Source organism: Camelina sativa, chromosome 13 (genome assembly GCF_000633955.1).
Source record: "Camelina sativa cultivar DH55 chromosome 13, Cs, whole genome shotgun sequence".
Lineage (NCBI taxonomy): Eukaryota > Viridiplantae > Streptophyta > Magnoliopsida > Brassicales > Brassicaceae > Camelina > Camelina sativa.
In genome coordinates, this window is record NC_025697.1 from 5898031 (window position 1) to 5917927 (window position 19897).

At 38.4% G+C, this 19897-nt stretch overlaps 7 protein-coding genes, 1 non-coding gene and 1 pseudogene across 10 annotated transcripts; 3 read left to right on the forward strand and 6 right to left on the reverse strand.

The window, feature by feature from the left end:
- On the reverse strand, nucleotides 1549-2261 carry LOC104735395. The gene is made up of 2 exons (XM_010455183.2): nucleotides 1846-2261; nucleotides 1549-1737 (listed from the first exon to the last, which is right to left on the reverse strand). Exons 1-2 carry the CDS (start codon nucleotides 2122-2124, stop codon nucleotides 1633-1635), a joined length of 384 nt encoding a protein of 127 aa, XP_010453485.1. The 5' UTR covers nucleotides 2125-2261; the 3' UTR covers nucleotides 1549-1632.
- LOC104735397 (ribosomal RNA large subunit methyltransferase E-like) lies at nucleotides 4538-6037 on the forward strand. The gene is made up of 6 exons (XM_010455185.2): nucleotides 4538-4676; nucleotides 4778-4864; nucleotides 4959-5021; nucleotides 5110-5208; nucleotides 5438-5684; nucleotides 5779-6037. The coding sequence occupies exons 1-6, from the start codon at nucleotides 4599-4601 to the stop codon at nucleotides 5886-5888; spliced, it is 684 nt and encodes a 227-aa protein (XP_010453487.1). The 5' UTR covers nucleotides 4538-4598; the 3' UTR covers nucleotides 5889-6037.
- On the reverse strand, nucleotides 5852-8348 carry LOC104735396 (protein FIZZY-RELATED 3). Its single transcript, XM_010455184.2, has 6 exons — nucleotides 7679-8348; nucleotides 7361-7588; nucleotides 7017-7259; nucleotides 6499-6795; nucleotides 6275-6406; nucleotides 5852-6167 (listed from the first exon to the last, which is right to left on the reverse strand). Exons 1-6 carry the CDS (start codon nucleotides 8189-8191, stop codon nucleotides 6114-6116), a joined length of 1467 nt encoding a protein of 488 aa, XP_010453486.1. The 5' UTR covers nucleotides 8192-8348; the 3' UTR covers nucleotides 5852-6113.
- TRNAK-UUU lies at nucleotides 8497-8568 on the forward strand. Its single transcript has one exon. It is a non-coding gene; the product is annotated as a tRNA-Lys (tRNA).
- LOC104735398 (nascent polypeptide-associated complex subunit alpha-like protein 3) lies at nucleotides 8750-10448 on the forward strand. Its single transcript, XM_010455186.2, has 4 exons — nucleotides 8750-8881; nucleotides 9218-9284; nucleotides 9681-9811; nucleotides 9900-10448. Exons 1-4 carry the CDS (start codon nucleotides 8825-8827, stop codon nucleotides 10254-10256), a joined length of 612 nt encoding a protein of 203 aa, XP_010453488.1. The 5' UTR covers nucleotides 8750-8824; the 3' UTR covers nucleotides 10257-10448.
- Nucleotides 10618-14127, reverse strand: LOC104735400 (protein ELC-like). Of its 2 annotated transcripts, XM_019234900.1 has the most exons (2): nucleotides 13365-14127; nucleotides 10618-11210 (listed from the first exon to the last, which is right to left on the reverse strand). In XM_019234900.1, the coding sequence occupies exons 1-2, from the start codon at nucleotides 14045-14047 to the stop codon at nucleotides 10766-10768; spliced, it is 1128 nt and encodes a 375-aa protein (XP_019090445.1). In that variant the 5' UTR covers nucleotides 14048-14127; the 3' UTR covers nucleotides 10618-10765. The 2 variants fall into 2 exon arrangements, with proteins under 2 accessions (XP_019090445.1, XP_010453489.1); XM_010455187.2 differs by lacking the exon at nucleotides 13365-14127 and having other exon boundaries at nucleotides 10618-11990.
- On the reverse strand, nucleotides 12324-13342 carry LOC104737978 (probable xyloglucan endotransglucosylase/hydrolase protein 5; the record flags this gene model as incomplete). Its single annotated transcript, XM_010458221.2, has 3 exons — nucleotides 12324-12834; nucleotides 12923-13116; nucleotides 13202-13342. Coding segments are annotated over 3 exons (735 nt in total), but the record flags the coding sequence as incomplete, so codon positions are not given.
- Nucleotides 14503-16914, reverse strand: LOC104735401 (probable xyloglucan endotransglucosylase/hydrolase protein 5). Of its 2 annotated transcripts, none has more exons than XM_010455189.1 (4): nucleotides 16178-16914; nucleotides 15984-16084; nucleotides 15110-15303; nucleotides 14503-15021 (listed from the first exon to the last, which is right to left on the reverse strand). In XM_010455189.1, exons 1-4 carry the CDS (start codon nucleotides 16374-16376, stop codon nucleotides 14622-14624), a joined length of 894 nt encoding a protein of 297 aa, XP_010453491.1. In that variant the 5' UTR covers nucleotides 16377-16914; the 3' UTR covers nucleotides 14503-14621. The 2 variants fall into 2 exon arrangements, with proteins under 2 accessions (XP_010453491.1, XP_010453490.1); XM_010455188.2 differs by lacking the exons at nucleotides 15984-16084; nucleotides 16178-16914 and adding exons at nucleotides 15389-15489; nucleotides 15583-15822.
- Nucleotides 17196-18167, reverse strand: LOC104735402 (annotated as a pseudogene).

The following is a 19897-nucleotide window of genomic DNA, read 5'->3' on the forward strand; positions in this document are numbered from 1 at the left end:
ATAACTTTTACTTGACGACTAAGGAAACATCGTGGGCAACTGTACAAAAGCAAACCAACAAAAGTACAGAAGCATGCTTAATTTCTAATAAGAAGACTATATATATATCTATATATTTATTTATTTTTGTTATCGAAGCTGCAAGAAACAAGACGTTCCTTTGACACCTTTGGTTACTTTTATGGTACATCTGTTCATTCCAAATTTCTAATTTGATTGGATTTTGTAATATGATGTTATTATTGGTTGGTAGTTCCGGGACATGTAATTTTTAGACAATTCTTTTATTTTATTTTTTTTGTTCATCATTCAATCTATGGCAGTTTAACTACTTTGAGTATACTCTTGTGAGAGTCGATTCTATTCGATGGTCTTCATCAAGAGGTCCATGAGATCTACTTACAAACTAACGAAAGCCCTTGATGAACTCTTGTTTACTTTTATGGACTAGGGTTTTTGGCTTTTGGAGGTTCTTTCCATCATATTGTAGATGGATTTCCAGAATCCCTCATATAAAGAAAAAAAATGAAGTGGATTGCTGTAAAAAAATTAAACAATTAATTTGTTTACCTAATTTTGTTGACGATTTCTATCGTCCATACTTGCCGAGTTATATTGATTCTCTTGGAACTTAAACTATTTGAATAATTGTTTATCACGTCATAAAAGCGACTACATGTAGTATGTAAATCTCGGGTCCTTGAGACCAATAATCTGAGTGGATGTGACATTTTAGATAATAATAAATATAGCCACATTTAGTCTTCTGTTGCATTGAGTTCTAAACTCATCAAATATGCAGGTTTTGTTTGTAGATATCTTTTGAGTTTGGTGAAAGTTTATCATGAATATAATGACCTTACATTGTGGATAAGCGAAAGCTATATATAAACTACTTGTACAAGGACAAGATTTGCGAAACAGATGGGTGTCTTCGAATAATATTTCCTTATGTATATGATTTTCCAGTAACATATACTAGTACTCATTACTCAAAACTTCTCTCTAAAGAAAGAAAATTAATTTCTACAAAACTTGAAGAAGATAATGTTGCAACTCATTCAAGCAATTTTATATTGATCATTCTGGAAAGAAAGTATGCAACTCGTACGTGTCTCGTCTCCACCAACACCATAAAGAGAGTATGCATCTCTCGTCTCAACCACAACTATGTTACACAAGCGCAAAAGTTACAGTTTTCTTCCTCATAAGTAACCAAGGTGTCAAATATATTAATGATCTTCATTCAGTCTAACTCGTTTCTCTCTCTGGTTCAAACATTTTGATCCCTCATAATCGGAGATGTAAGTATTTTAAATTTATCTAATTCCTTATGTTTCTTTCTCATTATATAGCCCAAAAACCCCAAATTTTAATTCTGAATACACAGTACAACAAATATTAACTCAACTTTTGTAAACACACCACCCAAACAAGTTGTTGAACGATCTTCATATTAAAAATTAACAATCCAAGAAAGATAATTTCATTTATATAATTAACAAGAAACATATATAAAAGATAGATAGATAAATTAGTCTAGGATAATTTGAATTGCTTGGCCATTTAATTTATATAGAGGGTATGACCATTAATCCATCATTGCACAACTCATTAGATCGACGAAGAAGACTACTTGTCGTAGATGACAAGTGCGCGAGTCTTCTCAGTATCTGCCAACATCTGAGTCACTTGTCCCCGAGAATTGTACAATTGCCCCAGTGGGTCGTAATAGTACTGCACAGTGAAATTAGATGAATATGAAAATATGCTTAATTATATATGGCGACAACAACTAAGACTTGATTCTTCGTCACGAAAGAAAGAAGAGAAGAGCGCACTTACCCGGTAGAGCCGATCGCTAGGCATGATACGTTCCTCAACTATCCAACCAGGGTGAAGCCACCTGTATCGAGGACACGAATGATCGAACACAGAACATGAAGTACCTGGGATTGTGTTCAATTGTTTTCTACGATTCACAACCATCAAAGTCTCTCTGCCTTCTCTCGACAAATTCGCAACGCTACTCTCGTAATCGATCCCCTTCGTCCTCCTCTGTCGTGAACGCTTCTCTTGTTGTGGTCCAGAAGCACTTGATGATGATGATGATCCAGCATCCATATCTTATCGTCTCTTGTTCTTTTGACGAGTTTCACGTTTTTGGTTTATAAAGAGTACATTAACATATAAGGGTATATCTATAATTCGTTATTTTGCACCCTATATAGAAAGATATCTATTTGCCCTAAAAGATATATAGAAACATATCTTTATGAGATTACATCGTTGCCAAACGAAAAAAAAACGAGACTACATATATGACTACAACTCATTAATGCATATATTTTTTTTTTTCGATATTTTTGCATTTTATATGGAAACATATCCTAAGAAATTTATACAAGGGCCACAACTCATTAATGTATTTTTTTACATTTAATAGCAAATAAATATATGTCGATTTAAAACTTTTAACTAACTTTTTTTATCTTATGATTTTTTTTTTTTTGGAAAAGTTTTAACTTTACATTCATACAACTTTCGAATTGGAAAGATGATTACATTGCTGTAAAATAATATTTATTTAGAAGACACACCAACTCAATAGTTTAAGTCCCACCAATTTCACCGATATAACATTAATCTATTATTCTATTTTTTTTCCTCAACCATTAATCTATTATTCTATTATATGGGATTAGATGAATATCCAAATTAAATATGTTACTTGTTTCTTGATGTTTGATCACTTTCATATAAGAATCTCTCTAATTTTAAATTAGATTAGCTTATCCTAGTCTCTTGTATCATCGAATATCTCTTGACATAGGGTTCAATGGTGTTGCACAAAAAAAAAGGGTTCAATGGTTATTTTAACTATAGAATTAAACTGCTATTTGTTTAGCTGGGTTCGTATATATATATATATCTTGATGTAAATGTAACTTTTTTCTTTCTTTCTTGGATGTGTTTAACTAGATTGAAGTATCATCGTTAATATCATCTTTTGAATATCTTTTCACATGGAGGTAATTTTATTCGAATTTTATTATTCATGGTAAAATTGAATGATTCTTGGTATGTATTTTGTTGTTTCATGAGACATTTTCCAGTCAGCGTAGAACTTTTATCAACGTGATTTTATAAATATAGATATAATCATTTGAATATTTAAAAGTGAATATGTATAAACATAAAGCTTATTTTATTAAACGATATACGACACATATATTGTCGACGATAATATTTATGCTGTAAAATATCGATTTAATATATATATATATATATCATTTAATAACAAAAGGTAATTTAAAAACCTCCCAACCATCATGACCATTTATATTTAAGAGAGTTGATATCTTATTCATACCTCATGAGCACTTTTTTTTTTTTTGGTGCAAATCCTCATGAGCACATATCCTTAAAAAAATTGACGTTAATAATTAATCTTAATTGTGTGGATATCATTGATCATTAGACGTTGATGTAAACATTACACCATTTTATATTAACTACGAGTATATTAAATCTTATGAACATATAACATATTCAATGTGAATCTACATATATAATACTATGTCGCTAGAGCGGCTTTAACGAGCTTACTTCATCCACTGAAGCAAGTGTAACATGACACAAGAGAATTCTAGACCAAGTCATGACGGGTACTCTATATATCATACCTCATTTACCATGATTAACATAGCCGACCCTTGAATCTAATAATATGTTCACTAATCATGTTTTTTTTTTTTTTTTTTCTAAAAATTCATTTATTCACCCTTGAGATCTCAAAGATTTTACATTTTATGTGTATTATCTTTTCAAATTTTACTAAGTATTACACCATATTTTACCATGTATTTGTGCCCTCTTGACATCTACTCTTTTTTACTTTTTATTGACTCACATTTAATATATGAGATTGTGAATTAATTCTCAAGGTATATCATAACAAAAATTTTCTTGTATTTATTGTTCAAAGGAAAACCTATTAATTTCTTGATCCTACTAAATAAACCTTTAAATTTTCTGAATAATTGATTTTACAAAAATATATATATATTTTTTTGTCGTCTGATATAACAATCAAGAAACATAAAAAACAGAAACCGAAAGTGAAAAAGAACATAGAAAAAAGAACATAGAAAAAAGAACATAGAAAAAAAGAGAGAAACACTGCAAGTAGTTGATGATGAAGCCGGATCGCTCTCCAACCACTGAGAACTGCAGTGAAACGTACAAGTGAACACTTTATTCTTCGGTTATTAGTTATAACAGTTAAATTTTATCTAAAATTACTAAATTAGGAAAATTGATAAATTAAAGTGTCTATAAATTAATAAATTTTTAGGATTCCAACATTATTAATTTATAGAGATTTTACTGTAGGATAAAAAGTTACTTTTTGAAAGATACGGTTTTCTCTTATAGCTCGAGTAATTTTTCCCTTTCTATGGGATTTATTTTGACTAGTTTTAATTATTCAAAAAATGTGGGCATATTAGGGTTTAAATAAGGTTTTGGCCTTTTGGGCCCAACAAAAAGGGAAACAGAAGAAGAAGAATACGGTTGTGTTGTCGGCGCCGGAAGAGATGAGTGGGGCAGGAGCACCGGACTTTTTCTACAGGGAAGCTCAACGTCTTGGCTATGTTGCTCGCTCTGCTTTCAAGGTAAAAATTATATTCATTAACCTCCCTCCTTTATCTTCTTCTTCTTCTTCCGCTTACATTGAGACTCTTCTCCCTCTCTCTCTCTCTCTCTGCAACTACAGCTTCTACAGATTCAAAAACAATACAAGCTCATCAAACCAGGCTCCTCTGTTCTTGATCTAGGCTGCGCACCTGGTGCTTGGCTTCAGGTCTTATTTTTTGATATTACATCATCAATGTCAAGTTTTGATACCTGGGGAAAAAAGTTTAAACTTGAATTTGTTGCTAATGACCCGAGTGTAGGTTGCGTGCCAAAGCTTAGGTCCACTTAAAAGTGGTGGAAATGTGGTTGGTATGGATATTAAGGTCAGAGGAAGCTTCACTTAATTCTCCAAAAAATGTAATCTTTAACTGTACTGTGTGAATCAATGCACTTTTGTTCTTCTCAGAGCAGAAGGTGAAGGTTCCTCCACAGTGTGATTCGCGAGTCCAAACCATTTCCGCCGATGTTCTAATCTTTCCCAGACAAAAGATTAGGGAGTTGTCTCCTCAGGTGATTTTTACAAGAATCTAACCGCCCTTTCATGATTGGAACTGTCTTGGATAACATGTGCACTGAGCCATCTACTGTTTATGATTATAGCAATGGCCGTGAATATGCCAAGTTTAGCTCTTTCCTAGTCACTCGTTTTCTTGAACTGTATTTTGGGGTTTGGGGACTTGGTTCTTAAGCTGTTCCCTGAACTTGGTTCTAACAAGCTATGGATTGCTCTGTGGTGCAGCAAATGGGATTTTCAGTCATTCTTTCAGATATGTGTCCCTCAGTGTCTGGAATCACCACTAGAGATTCAGCTCTGTCGGCTGAATTGGGAATGCGAGCACTTGATTTGGCTGTTGGTCAAGCTGCCCTCTCTCAGTCACCTGATATTGATGATGAAAATGCGGTTTCAAGCAGTGAAGTCCGTCTTGGTGTACTTAGGCGTGGGGGTCATCTTGTGATCAAGCTTCTAGAAAGCGAGGATGCTCAAGGTACGGTAAAGAACTGTAAAATAGAGTACTACTGCATGTATACAATTGGAATAGATGCCTCTTCTTTACAATAACACTGTTTCTTTTTGGTTAGATTTTGCTCGAATTTGCAAGCCCATCTTTAACAAGGCATCTTGGTTGAGGCCAAAAGCTACAAGATCATCATCTCGAGAAATTTACTTGATTTGCCAGGGATTTAGATAATGTAAGCCTTCATATACAATGATGGCCAATACAACGGTAACTCTTTTCATACAGAAGTACTTGGTATTTTCTCGGATCATGTAGTTTATTACAATGGAAAAGAACAAATTAAATAATATTGAATGCAGATTTTGCGTGTTACATTGCAACTTCTCTATCTGTCTCTGTGCAGCAGTACATTTTCTCATACACAATGAAATAACAAATTAAAGGTTGACACTGTTATTATCGGATCTGTGTTCTCCCTAATGACCAAAGTCCTGTGTCTTTCACTGGTGTCTGTAAACAGAAAAATGGCCATCAATCAACTGAACTGAACAGACAGAACTAGAAGATCTAATTCTGGTTCTGAAGGAATTTCAAATCTCGAAAAAAAGAATACAAACCTGCATTTTCACTGAAGGGAAGACGTTCCAAAACCGCAGGGTCTCATCTCCTGCTCCGGTCACTATAGTCTGACCATCAGGTGACGTAGCTAAGTAAAGTACTCTCATACTGTGCCCAGTAAGGGTTGCAACCTACACAAAACAATCATCGGTTGATGCATCAGCTATATAGTAAAAGATAGAAAGATCAAGAAATGAGATCTTCAGCGTGAAAATGAAACTACCTTTGCCATGGATGGGTACTTCCAGAGCATGATTTGGTTTTGAGAGTACCCGTGAGTGCTCACTATCTCGTTGACATTCTTGCTCCATGCCAGATTGCAGACTTGGCTCCCAGTGTCGATGCTGTTTAACTGATGTCCGTTTGTGGTGTTCCAGAATCTAATGCATCTGTCTGCGGTTCCACCTCCTGAAGCAAGGAGGCCGCTCTGATGAGGAGACCATGTAATTGCCTTAACCGCCGCTGTATGCTCAGTCAGCTTCAGAATAGGGTTCTGTGAATGATTGTTCCATACCAATAACTGTTTCAAAAAAGAACCCACCAATGTTTCTTAATATGATAAGAACGGCTCAACTCTAAGCTATTGGTCTATTGTATCTAGCCAAGGACTGGATTGGTCAGAAAGCAATTAGAGTCTCTCATTAACCAAGTCTATAGGGTCTAGTGAATTAAAACAAGAAAAGCAGTTCATAGTTTTGCTCATATCATATGGATCACATAGCAGTGAATAGCTAAAAAAACCTGATTATCATTGCCTCCAGACGCAAGCTCTCTATCATCGTGAGACCATTTCAACCCGCAGACCTCAGATTTGTGTCCCACGAGTTTGCTGACATAATCACTCTGGACACGGAGATCATGCTGAAGGATGTTTCTGTCTCTGCTCCCTGATGATAAGATCCTAGAGTTCCATGCCAAGACACCAGTTCTCGTTTGATGACCACCCATGGTTCGGACTCTCTTGCACTGTGTTGCGTCCCAGACCTGCCAGCAAAACATTAAACCTTTTAGTAAACTTCAATTCCATCCTAACAAAAACACCCACAACCACAGATTGGAAAAGGTAAACAACAACAACAACACACCTGAACCTGACCATGACTTGTACCAATAGATATATACGAACCCTCCCGAGTCCACTGGACCGAGCACACACTGTCATTAGGCCCCAGGTCGCATAATTTCTTCACCTTGCTATTGGAAGCAGTCCAAAGATAGACACAAGTACCAAGCCCAACAGCAAGAACATTCTGTGAGCTCCAGTCCACAACGTTCAAGTAGAAGTCATCTTGTAAAGAAGGAGCATCCAAGACCTTAAAACCCAACATCAAAAAACAAAACAAGTCTTTAATCTGTAAACCAAAACCACAGTAAACAGATCTGATGTAACACAGTGATAATACCTTATGAGGTGTTTTAGGAACCTTGCGAGGAGGTTTAGGAGGAGGAGACGAATCACTGGAGAAGCCATTATCATTTCCGAGAATGGAAGGAGAGAAAGGCGAATTAGGGCTTGAATTAGAACGATCCGTCTTGAACCTCAACATATTGGTACATGGACTCATCGGAGAAGAAGAAGAAGAAGCAGATCCGTGACCACCACCACCACCTGCAGGAGACAAACAAGGAGAAGCGAAATCAGATCCGAAAAGCTCAGATTTCAAAAGTCGAGAGTAGGCTTCGTTTCCTCCCTCTTTAACCGGAGTAGTCGGTTCCTTGTGATCCTGCAGATCAAAAGCGTGGAGTCTCGAAGAAGATCTACACGGTATGAACCTGTCGCTGCAAGTCGATTTAGAAGGAGAGGATAGACTTGAGATCCCACGAAATGAGCTCGAGAACGTCTCCAGCCGCAACAAAGTCTGGTTCATCCCGGCCGGTAGATTCAGACCGGTTTTGGTGTTCTGTGGGGATGCCATTTCTGGTTTGGTTAGGGGAGATTGAAGGAGAAGAGATTGCAAAAGAAGAAGAATCAAAAGAGAGAGAGAGAGAGAGCTTATTATCTTCTTCTTCTTCTTTTGCAAAAAAAAAAGAGTCACAACGGTCAAATTTGGGTGGTGGGAGAGATTGTATAATATATAGGAGCGTGATCTGATTAAATCACGGACTTTTATGAATGGAGCCATGTATTATCATCGATTTGAGGGTTCATGTTCCAACGGTCAAATATGAATCACAAATAGTCGTCGATATTAAAATTATTAATAGTAGATTAAGCATCAAAGCCGTCTTAGCTCAGTGGTAGAGCGCGTGGCTTTTAACCACGTGGCCGTGGGTTCGATCCCCACAGACGGCGATATTTTTCTTGGACTTTTTTTTATCTTGATCGTTCCGGTTTGTTTGGTTCCCAATCTAATGAGTCAATTTTTGGTTTAAGCCGGGTATTAAAAAAACCTAACCCGTTTCGGTGCACTTACTTCGATACGAGTTCATCTTTCTTAAAGGGGTTTTTAGGGTTTCGTCACTCGCCGATACTCTTCTCTTTCTCTTTCTCTCTCTCTCTCTCTCTCTCTCTCTCTCTCTCTCTCTCTCTCTCTCTCTCTCTTGTAAACATGACTGCCGAACAGAAGGAGGAGCTCGCCGCCAAATTGGAAGAGCAAAAGATCGATGTAATTAATAATAATGATCTCTCTTTCTTTACCTTTTTTGTTTTGTTTTGTTTTTTTGGTTACTTGTTGTTATCTTAGTATTAGTCTGAAAATGATGAATGATTGAGCTTGGATTCGGATTAATTGATTTCTTCTTACCTTTAGATCTCATTGACTGGTTTTAGATATTTTAACACTGTAGCTCCAGTTTCGTAGATCTGAATCTTCTTTTATCGAACTCCATTAACATATATATATATATATATCAATTCTCGCATTGCTTAAGCTGATGAATTTATCTATATTTTCTCTTCAGTTGTATTTCTACTCACTGTTTCTTCTGATTTCGATTTGTAGCTTGATAAGCCTGAAGTTGAAGATGATGATGACGAGGATGATTCTGATGACGATGACGAGGCCGAGGGTAACTTATCTTCTTCTTCTTCTTCTTCTTTTTTTTTTTTTTTTGCCTCTTTCAATGGTTATTCAAGGGTCCATGCATTCCAAGTTTCCATGTGCTTAGCTCCATTAATGTTAATATATCTTAGGCAGCTTAGTTGAACTTACTTGCGAGTAGAGGAGTATAAACATCTGTTTGGTTGAAATTTGAAACCTTGTTTATAGTGAGCCTATCTATGTCGAACCCATTTTCTTGTAAGAATGATCACCATGGAATTGTGAGAATGATTAGCTAGAGATCTCTGTTAGATGCTGACTTGTGAAAGTTTGATGCTGTTTTTGTTAAATATAGAATGAGGAACATTATTTCTTATAAGCTTGAGTCATTAGTGAACTATATATGATTTGTTTTGTTAACCAGAACATGATGGAGAGGCAGGCTCCCGATCAAAGCAAAGCAGAAGTGAGAAAAAGAGTCGTAAAGCGATGCTTAAGCTTGGGATGAAACCCATCACTGGTGTTAGCCGTGTTACCGTCAAAAAGAGCAAGAATGTTTGTGGCCTTCTTAAATTTTCCAATCTTTGCTGAGTTAATCCTTACGGTTTCCTTTTGTTGACAAAATGCGGTTTTGAAAATGCAGATCATGTTTGTGATATCAAAACCTGATGTGTTCAAGAGCCCAGCATCAGATACATATGTGATCTTTGGTGAGGCGAAGATTGAGGATTTAAGCTCGCAGCTTCAGAGTCAGGCCGCAGAGCAGTTCAAGACTCCCAACCTCAGCAACGTGGTTTCGCAGGGGGAAACATCTGGTGAGGCAGCAGCTGTTGCTCAGGATGATGATGATGATGATGAAGAGGTGGACGATGCGGGTGTGGAGCCAAAGGACATCGAGCTGGTGATGACCCAAGCAGGAGTGTCTAAGCCTAGGGCAGTAAAAGCTCTCAAGGCCGCTAATGGAGATATTGTCTCTGCCATCATGGAGCTTACCACCTAAATCCGAAACCTTTTCTAGTTTGATGTTGTTTTCCTTGTTTTTATCCCCTATCTTTTAAATTGATTTTGCTTGTTGTATCATTATTATACACCAGGAGTTTGGACTCATTTTCATATTTTAGAGTTTGAGTGGGATTTTAAAGAGTGTGTACTGTTATTCGCCATATCAAGAGAAATGCAAGTGTTCCTGCTTTGTGGCATTTGTCAAGCTTTCAGGGATTGGAACTTTTGTAAAACCGTGCAGGAATAGTTTGAGTGGTTATGAGCTGAACAACTCCAAGCATTTTCTAAATACATGAGGGTTTGAATGTTGGGAATTGCAGAAGAGGCAAACATAATTCCAAAACATGACAAAGACAAGGTAAGCCAAAACATGATCAGTTCAAATTCGTATATAGAGTATTGTGTAAATGCCTATAGAGTATGAACAATAAGAATCGAATGTAACTAAAATTCAGTAAAAAAAAAAATTGTAGCTACATATGAAAAGATCTTGCCAGTGGTTTCACTTCACGAGTGCAACCTAGCAGCAATCGAAGCAACCTGAGCATCCATCTGTAACTCCCTAACTTTCTCAGCAGTGGCTAGGTGAAAGAACTGCTCCCTCGACAACAACCTCACATTCCTCAAATACTGATCAAAAGGTAACGAACCATCTTGAAACGATTTATCCATTGAATAAACAACATCTTCAATGGCTAAATACAATGCAGTGCACTCTAACATCTGTTTAGACAATGTCCCAACGCAATCAAACGCATCATCCACATCCAAATCTACTAGCAAACTCTTAGGTTTCCCTTGATTCTCCCTAATCCAAGTATCAAGAAACTCAGTGTTCATAGCAATAACCTGTAATTGCTGCTCCAATGTTTCTTTCTCGTTCACCATCTCATTCAAACCATTGTTGATCTCCTCTCCTCTTCTCTCAAGTCCTGATTGTAAACTCAGTAACCCTTCAGCTTCCACTTCTCTAGCACTCCTCATCAATACAAGATCACAATGAACCCTGTCCACCAGCTTGTTAATCGCGTTCTTCTTGTAAACCTCCGCGGCATCATCCGTCTGATGAGGAGGAGTAAAAGGCCGTGAAGACCGTGAGTATCCAGATCCGATCGAAGGAGACGGTTGCGGTTGCGGAGGAGGAGGAGGACGGCGCTGAGAGTAAAGCGGCGGATCACGAGAGAAGGCGGCGCTGAGATGAGCGGCGAGATCTACGAGATTGGAGCTAGGGTAAACCCAATTTTGGAGATAAGGAAGAGAGACGAGTCCAGAAGGAGAGACATTGGAGTGAGGTCGTTTGATGATCATATCGCGCGTAGGGTTCACATAGACGCAAGGTGGATAGTGAGGGTACGAATCGAGGAGCCAGATGACGACGGGGATGTTGTAGCTTACGCCTTGGAAAGGCATCGGCACTGTTCCGTCGGCTTGGAGGAGGATCACGGATCGGCCATCGTTGTGTGTAAACGTCGCCGTTTTGGGATCGAGGGAAGTGTGGGAAGAGACTAGGTTAAGGAGGTGTTGTCGGATTAGCGACTTGGTGGGCTCGGCGTATGGGAGAGCGGTAGGGCCACGCTGTGTGAGTGCGGAGGAGAGGAATTGGTGGATCTCTTGCATCTTCGCCGGCGGAGGAGCCATAGCTAGTCAAGTTCCGATTACTTGAAGACGATCAGGAAGGAAGTTTAAATCTGAATAGGCGAATAGATTTGCACCAGATCACATATAGTTTAGGCAATAGTGAAATCGCAACTAGTCAAACTCTTTGAAAAAAATAATAATACTAAAATTTGTGTAATAGAATAGTCCAAGAATCTAAATTTCAAATTCCAATATTTTTACCAAAACTTTGACCAATTGTGAATTTTGTGATGAGTTTAGTGATATTATATGTGGTAAAATGCCAATTTAAGAAAACAGGTCAGACAACTACAATGGACCGGTACTGTTGTGGCCTGATCATGAGTAAATGAGTTTGAGGTTGTAAAACAAGTTGGGGGAGCTCATGAATCCATATTCTCGGTTTGACTTTAAATCACGTCAAATGCACGGTTGTAATATTTCAAGCTATTCTAGAAGATGTTTTCCTTAACTTGCAAAGAAGAATTAACATTCAAAAGTGGGAAATTTTTGCCATACATTGTAAATAATCTAAGATAAAATCTGAAGAAAAGAAGCACTAAATGTCACGGTCTCTGCGGCACTCAGGAGGAGGCACGGGAAATCGGACGCGGTCAGTACAATAGTTGTAGATGGTGTATCTCTTACGAACCCATTTGAGACGCTTGTACTGGTTAGCATCCAAGTCCTGGAACTCTTTCTGATCCCACCAACGTTTTCCCTGAGTCTCGCAGAACTTAGCATTCACTGAAGCCTCACACCCATCAACGTGGAAGCCTCTGTAGGATGCAACAAAAGGTGCTTTTGCCCAGTTGGTCTTCTCTAACCCTCCCCTTGTGGCCCAGTCGTCTGCGTTCCATAGACTCGAATATATCTTCATTGGCTGGTTAAATGGAAACTTCACCCCAATGTCTTTGCTATTCTTGAACACTCGTATCGGCACATCATCCACAAAGAACCTGTTTTTTTTTTTGAATAACATAATACATCAATACACATGGCTTTTAAATTTTGAGTAGAGATAACACTTGAGGAATGCTAACTTACACAATCTGATACATGTTCCAGAGAACTGAATAGGAATGGTAGTCCTTTGAAGGGTCAAACCAGAGGTTGATCCGCTGCTCTCGGTTTCCTATGCCGCCTGTGAACACGTTTGTCTGCAAAATGTAAGGCTGGCCAGTTCTGTTTCCTAGAAACTCAAAGTCTATCTCATCATGTTCTGAGTTCTGTGATGACAACTGCAAGGAAAAAAAAGCAAAGATACAACTTTTAGATGACACTCAAGAAGATGTTCCAAGTGATTTAGAAAATGAATTCACTTACATAGAAGGCGGTCACAGTTCCAGCAGAGTCCCCAGCAACCATCTTTATGTGCATACTGAAGTGGCCAAACAAGTATGAACCTTTGGACTGAAAGCCAGTGCCTTTGCGCAATGAACAAGAACAATCAGAAGAACNCTCAAGTCCGGATTGTAAACTTAGTAACCCTTCAGCTTCCACTTCTCTAGCACTCCTCATCAATACAAGATCACAATGAACCCTGTCCACCAGCTTGTTAATCGCGTTCTTCTTATAAACCTCCGCCGCATCATCCGTCTGATGAGGAGGAGTAAAAAGCCGTGAAGACCGTGAGTATCCAGATCCGATCGAAGGAGACGGTTGTGGTTGCGGAGGAGGAGGACGGCGCTGAGAGTAAAGCGGCGGATCACGAGAGAAGGCGGCGCTGAGATGAGCGGCGAGATCTACGAGATTGGAGCTAGGGTAAACCCAATTTTGGAGATAAGGAAGAGAGACGAGTCCAGAAGGAGAGACATTGGAGTGAGGTCGTTTGATGATCATATCGCGCGTAGGGTTCACATAGACGCAAGGTGGATAGTGAGGGTACGAATCCAGGAGCCAGATGACGACGGGGATGTTGTAGCTTACGCCTTGGAAAGGCATCGGCACTGTTCCCTCGGCTTGGAGGAGGATCACGGATCGGCCGTCGTTGTGTGTAAACGTCGCCGTTTTGGGGTCGAGGGAAGTGTATGAAGAGACTAGGTTAAGGAGGTGTTGTCGGATTAGCGACTTGGTGGCCTCGGCGTATGGGAGAGCGGTAGGGCCACGCTGGAGGAGTGCGGAGGAGAGGAATTGGTGGATCTCTTGCATCTTCGCCGGTGGAGGAGCCATGGCTAGTCAAATCCCCGATTACTTGAAGACGAGCAGGAAAAAAAAATTTTAATCCGAATAGACTTGCACCAGATCACATATAGTAGTTGAAAATAGTGAAATACACGTAACCGCAACCAGTCAAACTCTTTGACAAAATAATCATAACTTTATGTAATAGTCGAACCATCTAATTTTCAAATTCCAATATTTTTACCAAAACTTTGACCAGATTATGTTTCTAGTGTATAATGAATTTAGTGATATTATCTGTGATAATGCCAATTTAAGTAAACAGGTCAGAGTCAGACAACTACAAAGGACCGGTACTGTTGTGGCTCTTAGTGCAGCATTTCTTGAACTGTCTATGAGTAATGACTAACTGACAATGAGTTTGAGGTTGTAACAAGTTAGGGGAGCTCATGAATCCATATTCTCTGTTTGACTTTAAAATCACGTCAAATGCACGGTTGTAATATTTCAAGCTATTCGAGAAGATGTTACCCATAACTTGCAAGAAGAATAAACATTAAAAAGTAGGAAATTTTTGCCATACATTGGAAAAAGTCTAGATCAAATCTGAAGAAAAGAAGTACTAAATGTCACGGTCTCTGCGGCACTCAGGAGGAGGCACGGGAAAACGGACGCGGTCAGTACAATAGTTGTAGATGGTGTATCTCTTACGAACCCATTTGAGACGCTTGTACTGGTTAGCATCCAAGTCCTGGAACTCTTTCTGATCCCACCAACGTTTTCCCTGAGTCTCGCAGAACTTAGCATTCACTGAAGCCTCACACCCATCAACGTGGAAGCCTCTGTAGGATGCAACAAAAGGTGCTTTTGCCCAGTTGGTCTTCTCTAACCCTCCCCTTGTGGCCCAGTCGTCTGCGTTCCATAGACTCGAATATATCTTCATTGGCTGGTTAAATGGAAACTTCACCCCAATGTCTTTGCTATTCTTGAACACTCGTATCGGCACATCATCCACAAAGAACCTGTTTTTTTTTTTGAATAACATAATACATCAATACACATGGCTTTTAAATTTTGAGTAGAGATAACACTTGAGGAATGCTAACTTACACAATCTGATACATGTTCCAGAGAACTGAATAGGAATGGTAGTCCTTTGAAGGGTCAAACCAGAGGTTGATCCGCTGCTCTCGGTTTCCTATGCCGCCTGTGAACACGTTTGTCTGCAAAATGTAAGGCTGGCCAGTTCTGTTTCCTAGAAACTCAAAGTCTATCTCATCATGTTCTGAGTTCTGTGATGACAACTGCAAGGAAAAAAAAGCAAAGATACAACTTTTAGATGACACTCAAGAAGATGTTCCAAGTGATTTAGAAAATGAATTCACTTACATAGAAGGCGGTCACAGTTCCAGCAGAGTCCCCAGCAACCATCTTTATGTGCATACTGAAGTGGCCAAACAAGTATGAACCTTTGGACTGAAAGCCAGTGCCTTTGCGCAATGAACAAGAACAATCAGAAGAACTGTTTAGATAAAACTTGTGTCAGAGAGATATAAGACAGCAAGGCCGAGAAAGAAACTTACCAGTGTACTTGTCAAGAACGAGATGCACTTCAGAACCACCATTGAGATACTTAATGTGATCAAAAGCCCAAGTGGGGAAATAGTTCCTTCCAAAAGGAACATTAATGGACTTTTTAGGAGGTACACCAAATGCTACTGTGGCCATAACCAGAAAGGTGAAGCAAAGAGTAAATGGAAGACGACCCATCTTCACTTTCATCACACAAAACAAACATTGAACGGACCATACTATTTATAGCCATCAAGTTACATAATAGTATTGATAAATATTAATGACTGCAGATTGGGTTACTTTCAATGTTGCAGCAGCAGCAGTAACTNAGGAAAAAAAAGCAAAGATACAACTTTTAGATGACACTCAAGAAGATGTTCCAAGTGATTTAGAAAATGAATTCACTTACATAGAAGGCGGTCACAGTTCCAGCAGAGTCCCCAGCAACCATCTTTATGTGCATACTGAAGTGGCCAAACAAGTATGAACCTTTGGACTGAAAGCCAGTGCCTTTGCGCAATGAACAAGAACAATCAGAAGAACTGTTTAGATAAAACTTGTGTCAGAGAGATATAAGACAGCAAGGCCGAGAAAGAAACTTACCAGTGTACTTGTCAAGAACGAGATGCACTTCAGAACCACCATTGAGATACTTAATGTGATCAAAAGCCCAAGTGGGGAAATAGTTCCTTCCAAAAGGAACATTAATGGACTTTTTAGGAGGTACACCAAATGCTACTGTGGCCATAACCAGAAAGGTGAAGCAAAGAGTAAATGGAAGACGACCCATCTTCACTTTCATCACACAAAACAAACATTGAACGGACCATACTATTTATAGCCATCAAGTTACATAATAGTATTGATAAATATTAATGACTGCAGATTGGGTTACTTTCAATGTTGCAGCAGCAGCAGTAACTTAGGGAAGCAACAGAATGTGATTAGCCCAAGAGGTGTTGCAGCAGAGGCACATGGACCTCATCCCCATGTTATCGTTAATTAATGCATCTTTGGATGCTTTACGTTTAAGATCCGTGTGGCAGAACATAATAAAGAAACACTATTTTTGACTCTCAGATGCCATCAGATTTGCAGGGAAGCTTTCACAGTAGTGTATCCCTGTAGAATCCAAACCGACCTGATTGATTGGATAAATCAGTTAAAGATAACTATGAGAAAGAGATTTTGGGAAATAAAAAACAAACCAAGAAAAAAAAAGGTTCAAGTTTCAAGAGGGTAATACAACAGAGACATCGTCACATGACCTGAAGCATGTGCGAATTCACCATATGGACAATATAACACAGAGAGCAATACTGTTCAAGCACATTATCGAGAACGAAAATATCAAGAAAGAGGCAAACTAACTCAGCTGAGCCTAAGCACCGGAGAAGGAAGGGAAATGTGAAACGGCATCGTTTGAAATATTAATTATTTTATCTGTAAATGGGCCTTAACAGGCTTTGATAAACTTAAAAATACAAGGCTGCAATTTGTATAGATACAAGCCCGTGTTTAATTTAATTGACTACTACGAAACAATGAATAATGGTCGCTGACTCGTCAAGTGTTGGGAGAGTGTGGTGCTCAATTTAATTACAGAAACAGCCATACCAAGAAGGAAAAAGTTAACTGTATTTTATTTATGAAATGAGTATGAACGATGAAGGGACTTTGTCAGGATGACATCAAAAATAAATAAACATGTCCCGTTTCCACATTTCACTACGTAAACAAAATCTATAAGGATCATTGCGTCCTCGTTCGCCCCAAAAAAGCCAAAAAAAACAATGAGGGGAGTCATAATTATATGTATGTATATTATTAAGACTGAACCGGCGAGGAAGTATCTGGAATACTGTCGAGAGACAGTTGCTTCTGCAACCACATCTGTCTGTGGAAGCGGCTAATGAAAAGGTCAGCCACTTTGTCGATCTCATCTTCCAGCTTAAACTCTTCTCCCTTGTCCTCCTTGGAATGCTTCACCATTTCTATTACCGAACCCTCTGCCTCAAACAGCGAGTGTCTCAAGTCCGGATACTTTCCTTCATCCTCCTCTTCTTCATCTTCATCCTCTTCTACCTCCTCAGCATATTGATATTCTACATGAGGAGAGACAGGAGTGCTAGACATGGCGTTAACGTTGTGGCTATACCCCACCACCATGTTTTGATCATGATGATGATCCTTGTAATTATCGTGATCTATCTTTTTCGATGTTGGGTTGGTCTTAAGCTTGTTAGACAAAGAGCTCATCACCATGTGTCTGTTGTGGAGCAGCGAGAATATTACTAGACGTGTCTTGAAAGCTCTTGTCTTTCTCTTCAGCTCTTTCGTCTTGTCCTTTGCTATACCAGTCAACATGTTTATTATCTGCTTCACGAGTTCTGCCGCCTTCTTCATTCTTTTCTTTATATATGTTTCTTGGCTTCTTGGCTTTTGAATCCTGTGTTTTTGTATTGTTTGTGTATTGTAAACGGAGACTATATGGAGAATGGAAAATGAAAGAGATGAAGGAAGCCTTACTTATATACTATACAATCACACAATGATGGCCTTGGCTAAGGAAATTCATAAAGCTGAGGAAGACATGTGGCTACGTCTGGTTGGTTAAGATGATCACAATTTCACAATCACTACGGGACCACTCCTCTTTGGCCTCAAAAATATATTTTATTTTTACACTATCCAAACCTTGTTCGCAAAGTTTGTTTTTTTCATAGTCTTTATTTAAAATCATTGAAATTAGTTTTTGTTGTTTAACAGTGATGATGATTACAACTTTTGAATTTGAACATAGGTAGATTAAACGTTAAGGAAGCAATGTGAAAATATAAAATGTCACAAATATTCTTCCGTTGTTTTATTTTTTGGTTTCGATATAATATGGTTAGTCAACCAATGCAGCTCGCAAACTCTCGTATCAAAAGTATAAAGAAGAAGAACCTCTTAAATTAAGATACGTTCCCGTTGATTGAGGCCAAATCGCTTTACGTTTCTCTTTTAATTTCTCCTTTTGTTGCCTTTTTACTATTATCATATTCGCGTGTCACCTTTTGTTTTCCCCATTGTATAATGTTTGAAGAAATATCTTAAATCAAGACTCTGACGTTCTTCAGACATGTCTCGATATCTTTTGGCCAAACACGAACAAAAAACAATATGCGTTAACGTTATTATACTAAATCATCATCTCTCTCTCGGTGCTTCTACTTCTAGACGTTATAAAAAGTAGATTACGTGACTTAGGGAAACATTATATTAAAGACAACTTAGATACAAGTGTGGTACCTTTCAGCAATAAAGAGTGAAAAAATAAACATAAAAATATTCCCACCACCATAAGCTACTTTTTCTGGGGCGTTTCAAGCTCTCATTTGATTGTTTCATCCTTTTATCTCTTTTCGCAATAACTTAACCACTAAGGTTTCACTTTCACCCATTCCCCTTCCCACGCGCAGACCTCAAGATTTCAAGCTATTAACGCATACGAACGAATACAGTGTACATGACAAATCTGGGCCTGTGCTTAGGCCCATAATAACAAGAGCCGATGATCAAGCCAGCTTAATGTCATTTTGCTTCCAAATGCTCACTGTTCTAGTGTTCTGTATGTTTAGTTGAGTTAACAATGGATAACCATCTACCTAGACAACTGAATCATAGCTCCTGTTGGCCTTTTGGCCCTTTTCTGCTCTTATTCTAGACTTGTAAGGGTACCAAAGTGTCTATTCTAAATTCTAACATATTAAACTGCAATCAAAATCTGTCAACTATTTCAATATCTACTTAGTTTTTTTCGTTAAACCAAACTCAAGAATTCGGTGAAAGACAAAGAAGACGATTTGAAAGAGGATGTGACAACAACACAAAGCCTTAGCTTTAAGCAATCCCATCTCAAAGAAGGCAGATGGGAAACATACCTTTGGTTCCTCTTCTTTGCCTTCTTTGACATGGGATTGCCAAGCTATAATGCTGCTCATGTTGTTGTCACACGCTTTATGTTCTCAGTGCAAATCTATGAGTATCATCTTCTTCTTTCACCACAGGACAGGCTTGAGTTTGCTTTAAACCAAAAACCAAATAAATGTCACATAATGGAAACAAAAAATTCCAAAAACCAAATGGAACATACCATCAACAACATCAGCTAAAGTGACCAACTCACAATCAGCAAGGAATATACCATAACCATGATCTTTTAAGCTATACGAGGAGTGAACATTAATATTGAACAAAGACAATTGGATAAAGACTTGTCAAAGCAGCAACAACAAGTTCCAAAAAGAGTGAGAGCTTACAAAAAAAAAAAAAAAAAAA

Excerpts from the sequence above, each read along its gene's own strand:
- LOC104735395 (XM_010455183.2), bottom strand. The coding sequence starts at position 2,124 with ATGGATGCTGGATCATCATCATCATCAAGTGCTTCTGGACCACAACAA. Across the intron at positions 1,738-1,845 it reads CTAGCGATCGGCTCTACCGG|TACTATTACGACCCACTGGG; the intron begins GTAAGTGCGCTC and ends TTCACTGTGCAG.
- LOC104735397 (XM_010455185.2), top strand. The coding sequence starts at position 4,599 with ATGAGTGGGGCAGGAGCACCGGACTTTTTCTACAGGGAAGCTCAACGT. Across the intron at positions 5,022-5,109 it reads TGGTTGGTATGGATATTAAG|AAGGTGAAGGTTCCTCCACA; the intron begins GTCAGAGGAAGC and ends TTCTCAGAGCAG. Across the intron at positions 5,209-5,437 it reads TTAGGGAGTTGTCTCCTCAG|CAAATGGGATTTTCAGTCAT; the intron begins GTGATTTTTACA and ends TCTGTGGTGCAG.
- LOC104735396 (XM_010455184.2), bottom strand. The coding sequence starts at position 8,191 with ATGGCATCCCCACAGAACACCAAAACCGGTCTGAATCTACCGGCCGGG. Across the intron at positions 7,260-7,360 it reads CAAGTCATGGTCAGGTTCAG|GTCTGGGACGCAACACAGTG; the intron begins GTGTGTTGTTGT and ends TTTTGCTGGCAG. Across the intron at positions 6,168-6,274 it reads TCCCTTCAGTGAAAATGCAG|ACACCAGTGAAAGACACAGG; the intron begins GTTTGTATTCTT and ends TTCTGTTTACAG.
- LOC104735398 (XM_010455186.2), top strand. The coding sequence starts at position 8,825 with ATGACTGCCGAACAGAAGGAGGAGCTCGCCGCCAAATTGGAAGAGCAA. Across the intron at positions 8,882-9,217 it reads TGGAAGAGCAAAAGATCGAT|CTTGATAAGCCTGAAGTTGA; the intron begins GTAATTAATAAT and ends TTCGATTTGTAG. Across the intron at positions 9,285-9,680 it reads TGACGATGACGAGGCCGAGG|AACATGATGGAGAGGCAGGC; the intron begins GTAACTTATCTT and ends TTTGTTAACCAG.
- LOC104735400 (XM_010455187.2), bottom strand. The coding sequence starts at position 11,896 with ATGGCTCCTCCGCCGGCGAAGATGCAAGAGATCCACCAATTCCTCTCC.
- LOC104735401 (XM_010455189.1), bottom strand. The coding sequence starts at position 16,376 with ATGAAAGTGAAGATGGGTCGTCTTCCATTTACTCTTTGCTTCACCTTT. Across the intron at positions 15,304-15,983 it reads GAACTGTGACCGCCTTCTAT|TTGTCATCACAGAACTCAGA; the intron begins GTAAGTGAATTC and ends TTTTCCTTGCAG. Across the intron at positions 15,022-15,109 it reads TGGAACATGTATCAGATTGT|GTTCTTTGTGGATGATGTGC; the intron begins GTAAGTTAGCAT and ends AAAAAAAAACAG.